Source organism: Sardina pilchardus, chromosome 12 (assembly GCF_963854185.1).
Source record: "Sardina pilchardus chromosome 12, fSarPil1.1, whole genome shotgun sequence".
Classification (NCBI taxonomy): domain Eukaryota; kingdom Metazoa; phylum Chordata; class Actinopteri; order Clupeiformes; family Clupeidae; genus Sardina; species Sardina pilchardus.
The window spans coordinates 5,473,198-5,480,697 of record NC_085005.1 but is presented as its reverse complement, the minus strand read 5'-3'; the positions used below and the strand labels follow the sequence as shown (position 1 = coordinate 5,480,697).

At 47.0% G+C, this 7,500-nt stretch overlaps 1 protein-coding gene across 1 annotated transcript in view; it reads left to right on the top strand.

Moving 5' to 3' along the window:
- tbc1d32 (TBC1 domain family, member 32) overlaps positions 1-7,500 on the top strand; it is a 74,201-nt gene that overhangs the window by 57,627 nt on the left and 9,074 nt on the right. Inside the window, exons 29-31 of the mRNA XM_062551257.1 lie at positions 665-737; positions 2,845-2,963; positions 3,686-3,873. Of these exons, the coding sequence (XP_062407241.1) occupies positions 665-737; positions 2,845-2,963; positions 3,686-3,873 (380 nt within the window). The remainder of the gene's footprint in view (positions 1-664; positions 738-2,844; positions 2,964-3,685; positions 3,874-7,500) is intronic.

Here is a 7,500-nt window from a genome sequence, read left to right as displayed (position 1 = left end):
AGCTAGGGGGAGGTGAAGGAGGTGTGTATAAGAAACAGAGCCCATTTGTCTAAATTACATTATAATTGCTATCATGACATTATTCCAATATGAATGTGGTCAGAGTTGGCAGTGTAATAACCCTCCCACACGGAGATGCCCTCTTTCTCTCTCTCTCTCTCTCTCTCTCTGTCTCTCTCTCTCTCTCTCTCTCTTTATCTCTCTCTCACACACACACACACACACACACACACACACACACACGTGTACACCTTCCCAGTTGATCAAGGGCGTTTGCTCCATCAAGGCCCGTGGTGGCAGCCTGATGGGCACAGATGGCATGTCTGGTCTCCATCATCAGAGCCTCATGTTCAGCAGCACTGGCAGCACTGGAGCCTCATGTTCAGCAGCACTGGCAGCACCGCAGAGAATTCAGCACCAACTGCAGGATCACATGGATGGACAGACAGACAGACAGATAGGCAGGCAGACAGACAGACAGACAAGCAGACAGACAAACAGGCAAAGAGACAGACAGGCAGGCAGACAGGTAGACTGGCAGACAGGCATGTGGAAAAAGCCTCAGGTCAACATTAACTTCTCTGCATCTCTCCTCCCTCTGTCTCACCCCCTCCTCTACCTCCTCCACCTCCTCCACCTCTCCCCGTTCCTTTCTCTGCTGCAGGTCTGGAGGGCACCACTGGGGGGAGCTGTGGCCTATCTCCCATGGAGCAGCTGGGGATGAGAGTCGCCCTCAGGTGTCGTGTCTTCTCTGTTTATTCTAAAGCCATACTGTATTTAAGATGTCATGCAATGTTAATGTCATTCAACAGCAAAATAACCACTGGGGATGAGAAACGTTAAAACGATTTCATGTTGAGACGACAAGCAACGAGCTCTGAGCAAGTCACCATATATTGGAGCTTTAGTTCACAGTGCACAGATCACACACAGATGCTCACAGACACTCAGAGATGCTCACAGACACTCACGGACACTCACAGATCCTCACTGGCACTGGCAGCCGTGGCCTACTGGTTAGGGCTTCGAGCTAGTAACCGGAGGGCTGCCGGTTTGATCCCCGACCAGTCCACGGCTGAAGTGCCCTTGAGCAAGGCACCTAATCCCTCACTGCTCCCTGAGCGCCGCTGGGATAATTGGGATAAATGCAGAGACTGAATTTCCCTGACAGGATCAAAAAAGTATATATACTTCTACTTATACAGATCTCCACTGGCACTCACAGATCTCCACTGATGCCTACAGATCTCAACTGGCACTCACAGACCCTCACTGATACTCACAGCTCTCCACTGGCATTCACAGATCTCTACAGATGCTTACAGATGCTTAGAGACACAGAGAGCGCTGCTACTGCCAGAGCCTGTTTCACACAGCACAAACAAGCTGTACCTGCCTCCAGCAAGACCTTCATTTAAATTGTATGTGAGCCATTTACGCAGCAAGGGGGTGGTTTACCTGTGGGTTTGTTTGGCGAGGGAGTCTTGTGGTGTGAGCAGTGTCTCATTCACACTGTACCAGCCTCAAGCAAGACATCTCCATTACCTGTGTTGCCTTGTTTAACGGGATTTGATCACATAAGAGCAAGATGGTGTTCTAGCAATATTGTTTTTGTGGGAGCTGGGTATTAGTTGTTAGGCAGCAATCACACCACCAGTGGTCAATCCCCAATGTTACTTTGTTATCTCTCTGGTTCCAGGCTGGTACAGTGTGAATGAGTATTGCCTTTCGAATCCATTACGTTGTAACCATTTTTAGGTTTACCATACAAAGAAGACACTGACTGACTTGAAAAATAGATAATATAAGGGTGTGTTGCCTTGGTAAGCAAAAAGTCTTGTCCATATAGTCAGTGGTTGGCCTGCTCACAGACCTTTTTTTTTATTTAGTTTCTTCACACTGCCACTGGATTCAGGAATCAGTAGTATGCCAGACTGTAAGATCCTGGGAATCAATCAATCAACGCTCGAAAGTTGTTTATCCACTCACAAAGATATTGAGTCAACAAGGTTTTGGAGTCCATTTCTACAACATAGCAAGATAGAACTTTAAGTGTGTGGACTTTTTCGCGAGTACAGGAGCCTCCTAGTGTTAATTGACACCCAGGATTCCCCATTAGCCAACCACCAGGCCTTGAGATTTGAGAGAAATGCTATTCCGAGGAATGCTATGCGCTCGTCTGCGGAGATCCTCCGTGTCAACATCCCCCCAGCGTGATGCCTCAGTAGCCCTCTCTCTCTCTCTCTCTCTCTCTCTCTCTCTCTCTCTCTCTCTCTCTCTCTCTCTCTCTCTCTCTCTCTCTAAGCCCCAAATTAAGCGACTACATCAGAGAGACGCGGCGTAATCTGGCCGCTCGCCTCCAGCTGTTCGGCGCACCGAAGACAATGGCGACGCCCCCGCCGTGAACCCAATTAGAGAGCGCCCGCGGGCGACCGCGGCAACGGACGGCTTATCGACGCCGGGCACGCTTTTTTGGCGCGTGCGTCGGACGACGACGGAGATGCCCGGCACATTGCCCCCCCGCCCCCCCCCCCCCCCCCCCCCCGTTTCGCGCCGACTTTCGATTAACCCGTGTTCTCCCTCACCGGACAGTGCGGCTCGCCGGTCGATAAAGCTGACGTCTGACAGGAGCCGATAAACCGCAGGAGGGTCCCCCACTTCAAATGCTCCACAGCTGTCTCCGCCCTTGTTTAAGTTTTGTACTTCTCGTGCTTGTTTTGTTTTTCGTCTCCGCCGAGGCCAAAATCAAGGCATGCCGAGTGTTTCCAGGGAGTCTCGAGGAAACTCGGGGTTCTTTATTGACGTTTTTATTTAGTTGTTTGTTTTTTTTTTGTTGTTTTTCAGGTACGGAAAGTTCCTGAAGCTCCTTAAGGACGACGCAGAGGCAGAGTTTGCTCTCCTCCTCCGCCGCTGTAAAGACTTCCTGTCCCAGCAGCGCGTGAAAACCGACTCTGAGAATCTCTGTATCCTTAACTTACCACACACACACACACGCACGCACGCACACAAACTCTTACCGTACAAAGCGCTCGGGGACATCCACAAGTGTAGCTCTCAGTGTGTGGTGCCGAGTGCTTCTCCAGTATCTGGGCCAGAGATAGAGCCAGTGTGAGCCAAAACACAGCTCCTGTCGGCAGCCAGGTAATGTGGGAGTTCGCTGAGAGGATTTTGGAAGAGGTGATTCAGGTTAGAAGAGAAGAGAAGAGATCTCAGAACTCTCTGTGAGCTAGTGCCAGAGAGTGCCTATGGGGAGGTATTGAGTACGCTGAGCAAGACAGTACGGGCCAAAGGGTGGGTGTAAGAGTACGAGTATATAGTGCCTACACATATACTGTACCAGACCTGTCAAAAACTACTCTTGCAGTCAATCTGCCTCTCTTTTAGTCACTCTCTACCTGTCTGTCATTCTCCCTCTCTCTCTCCCTGTTCCCCTTTCTGTCTTGATTTGCCTCTCTCTTTCCCTCGTTTTCCATCTGTTTTTCTCTCCCTCTCTCTCTGTTCCTCTCCCTCCCTCTTTGTCTCTCTTCCTCTTTTTCCATCTCTCTCTCTCTTTCTTCCTCCCTCCATCTTATCCCATCTCCCTCTTTTTCTATCTGTCTCTCTCACTCACTCTCTCTCTCTCTCTCTCACTCCCTCTCTCTCCCTCACTCCGTGTGTCTCCTTGACGGTGGTGTTGTGTTGTCAGACACGGTGCAGGTGGGCTCGGGGCCCCCTCCTGATTGGCTGAGCTCCAGCATGCCTCCTCATGATTGGCTGTGCTCCAGCGTGTTCCTGATGGCGGCGGGGGACGGCTCGCGGGCGCTCAACCTCCTGATGCGTCTGGCCCGCCTCCTGGTCTCCGCCTTCCTCTGGCCACAGAGACTACACGCCTCCGTACGTAGCCCTCACACACACACACACACACACACACACACACACACACACACACACACACACACCTGGCCTCCGCCTTCCTCTGGCCACAGAGACTACACGCCTCCGTACGTAGCCCTCACACACACACACACACACACACAGCCCTAAATCAGAGTCAAGCACATACATTCATTCATATGCGCGCACACACACACACAGACACACACACAGACACACACACGCACACAGACACACAAGCCCTGAGTCAGAGTCAAGCACATACATTCATTCATATGCGCACACACACACACACACACACACACACACACAGCCCTAAATCAGAGTCAAGCACATACATTCATTCATATGCGCACACACACACACACACACACACACACACACAAGCCCTGAGTCAGAGTCAGGCACATACAGTACCCTCCAGAATTATTGGCACCCTTGGTAAAAGTTGACTAAAATAGGTATAAAAAATAATCTTTAGGTGATTTATTGTACTCCCACAATGAAAACAATGAGGAAAAATATACCCTGCAAGGCAAGCAAATTTATTCTGAGAAAAAGGAAAATCTCATAAAGAAATAAATATTTTTAACAAAAACAGCTTGCTCACAATTATTGGCACCCCTGAAACATATTATGTACAACATTTAACAGGAGCATTTTCCTATGTAAATGCAACGTTTTAAAGTAAATCAGAGTGTCTGTGAACTTTCAGAAGTAGTTCATGACGTTCTTTTTCACTATGGTATGAAAATGAAGTCACTCAGAGGCTAAATCCTCTAGTCATTTTTCAACATTGGAGAGACAAGAGAATACACTAAATTGAAATAAAAAGAGATTGTGTTGACATTTGTAAGTAAGAGAATGTCTATGGAAACTAGGTATTTTGTTGAAAATGCCTATATTTCCAGTTAAAATGATGAATAAAAGGTTCTAATCATCTGGAAATGTGGCAAACATGCTTGGACAAAGACCCATAGCTATTTTGCTCCCACGCACAGTATGGAGGATGGTATGATAGGCAAAACAATCCATAAGAACCACTGTTGAGAGTTACAGACAAAGCTATCATCTTGGGGTCACCAAGTCCCCCCCAAAAATCTTCAAAAGTGACCTCACTGCTAATAGATTATTTAGACAGCATGTCAGGTTAAAGCCAGTAGAGTCATTTAATGAACAATGTAAATGGCAGGAGTTACTGAATGGTACCATGACATGTCTGGGAGTGTGGTCTATTGTCAGATGAAAATAAAATTATGCTTTTTTGCTAAAAACACTTAAGGTGTCTTTGGCGTACATAGAAGAATGACTATACTAAAAAGAACCCCATGCCTAATCAGAATTATGGTGGAGGGGCTGTGCTATTGTGGGGCTGTTTTAATTCCCAAAGGCATTGGGAACCTAATTAAGGTGCATGGCATCATGAACACCAAGAAAAACCTGAACATTTTCAAAGGAAATCAAACAATCTCTGCCAAGGCCCTAAAAGTTGGTCATGATTGGATCATTCTTCAGGTCAATGAACCAAAACAAATGCACAGATCAAAACAAATATGCTTTACTGAACACAAAATCAAGCTTCAGACATCGCCCCTGATCTAAACTCCATAGAAAAACAGTGGGATGAGTCAACGAGAAGAATGCACAAGTGTGGACCTAGCAATCTGGACGATCTGGGGAGGTTTTGTAAAGATGAATGGTCTTAAATCCCTTACTTTGTATTCTCAATCTTTATGGGGTGTCAGAGAAGAATATTACATGCTGTTTTATTGACAAAGGGAGGTTTAAGAAGGTATTACAAGTAGGGGTGCCAATAATTGTGAGTGACGTGTTTTTATTAAAAACATTTATTTCTTTATGAGATTTTCCTTTTTCTCAGAATAAATTTGCTTCCCTTGCAGGGTGTATTTTTCGTCATTGTTTTCATTGTGGGAGTACAATAAATCACCTAAAGATTTATTTTAGACCTATTTTTAGTCAACTTTTACCAAGGGTGGCAATAATTCTGGAGGGTACTGTACATTCATTCGTATGCACACACACACACACACGCACACACACATATACATACAAAACGGACATGCAAGCCCTGAGACAGAGTCAGGCACATATATACATATATATACTCACGCATGCATGCATGCATACACGCTTGTGCACACACACACACACACACACAAACACACACACACACACACACACACACACACACACACACACACACACTCACACACACACACACACACACACACACACACACACACACAGGCCCAAGTCAGTGTCAAGCGCATTATACATACATACACACATGCACACACTCACTCATATACTTGTCAGAGTCAGTCAGGTGCATACATATACAATACATGCCATACACAAACACTCATACTCAAGCACATGCATGCACACTCACATAGTCGTACATACATATTCACCCTACCCACATACTCAAAAAGTCACACACACACACACACACACACACACACACACACACACACACACACACACACACACACACACACACACACACACACACACACACACACACTTTAGCACATACCTACTTGTATGTAATGTAATGCTGTACTCTCAGAGACAGAGTGCTTTCACACTTTCTAAGCAATTTCACAACAAAACCTGTGATGTGGTGGTATTATGGGATGCAGAACCAGGGCTAAAGCATTCTCTTCCTCTGTCCATCTCATTTCACATCTACTTTCCCTCTCTCTACCTTCTCTCTCTATCCCTCCCTCTCTCTCTCTCCATCCTATTCTATATCCCCCTCTCTCCCTCCCTCTCTCCCACCATCCATCTTGCCCTCTCTCCCTCCTTCTCTCTATCCCTCTCTCTCCCTCCTTCTCTCTATCCCTCTCTCTCCCTTCTCTTTCCCTCCTTCTCTCTATCCCTCTCTCTCCCTCCTTCTCTCTCCCTCCTTCTCTCTATCCCTCTCTCTGTGTCTCCGTTGCCCTTACTCGGCTCTTTTTCCTCTTCATCTCTCTCCTCACTCCTCCTTCTCCACCTCCTCCCCACCTCCACCTCCACCTCCACCGTACGCTACTCAGAGAAATGAGAGGGAAGTGAGTGAGAGCGACTAGCTGGCTTTACACACACGGACACACACACACACACACACACTTTCACACCTCTCGCCTCGACACCCATCTCTTCCGCGCCCAATTGGATTTTTTCTGACAGCTCGGCTGTGCCTCTGGACTTAATGTGTTGTTCTGCTCATTGCGTGAAATCTCTCTCTCCATCTCTCCTTCTCTCATGCGCTCTTTCTCTCGCTCTCTTTGTTTTCGTCTCCTTCTCTCATGCACTCTCTCTCTCACTCTCTCCCTCTCTCATGCGCTCTCTCTTTTTCTCCATCTCTCTCTCTTCCTTTTGGATTGTTCTCACGTTTGTCTTGGGCTATCAGTCGAATCTCCATTTGCCTTGCTGAACAGAAAAACTCTGAGCGCTGCATGTTTGCTCGATGAAAATGTTAAATATGACCAGATTAGTTGTCCCATAGTCATTATCTTTGTCCCCACCATGTTTGAAAGTCTCTCTCTCTCTCTCTCTCTCTCTCTCTCTCTCTCTCTCTCTCTCTCTGACACACACACACACACACACACACTCACTCGC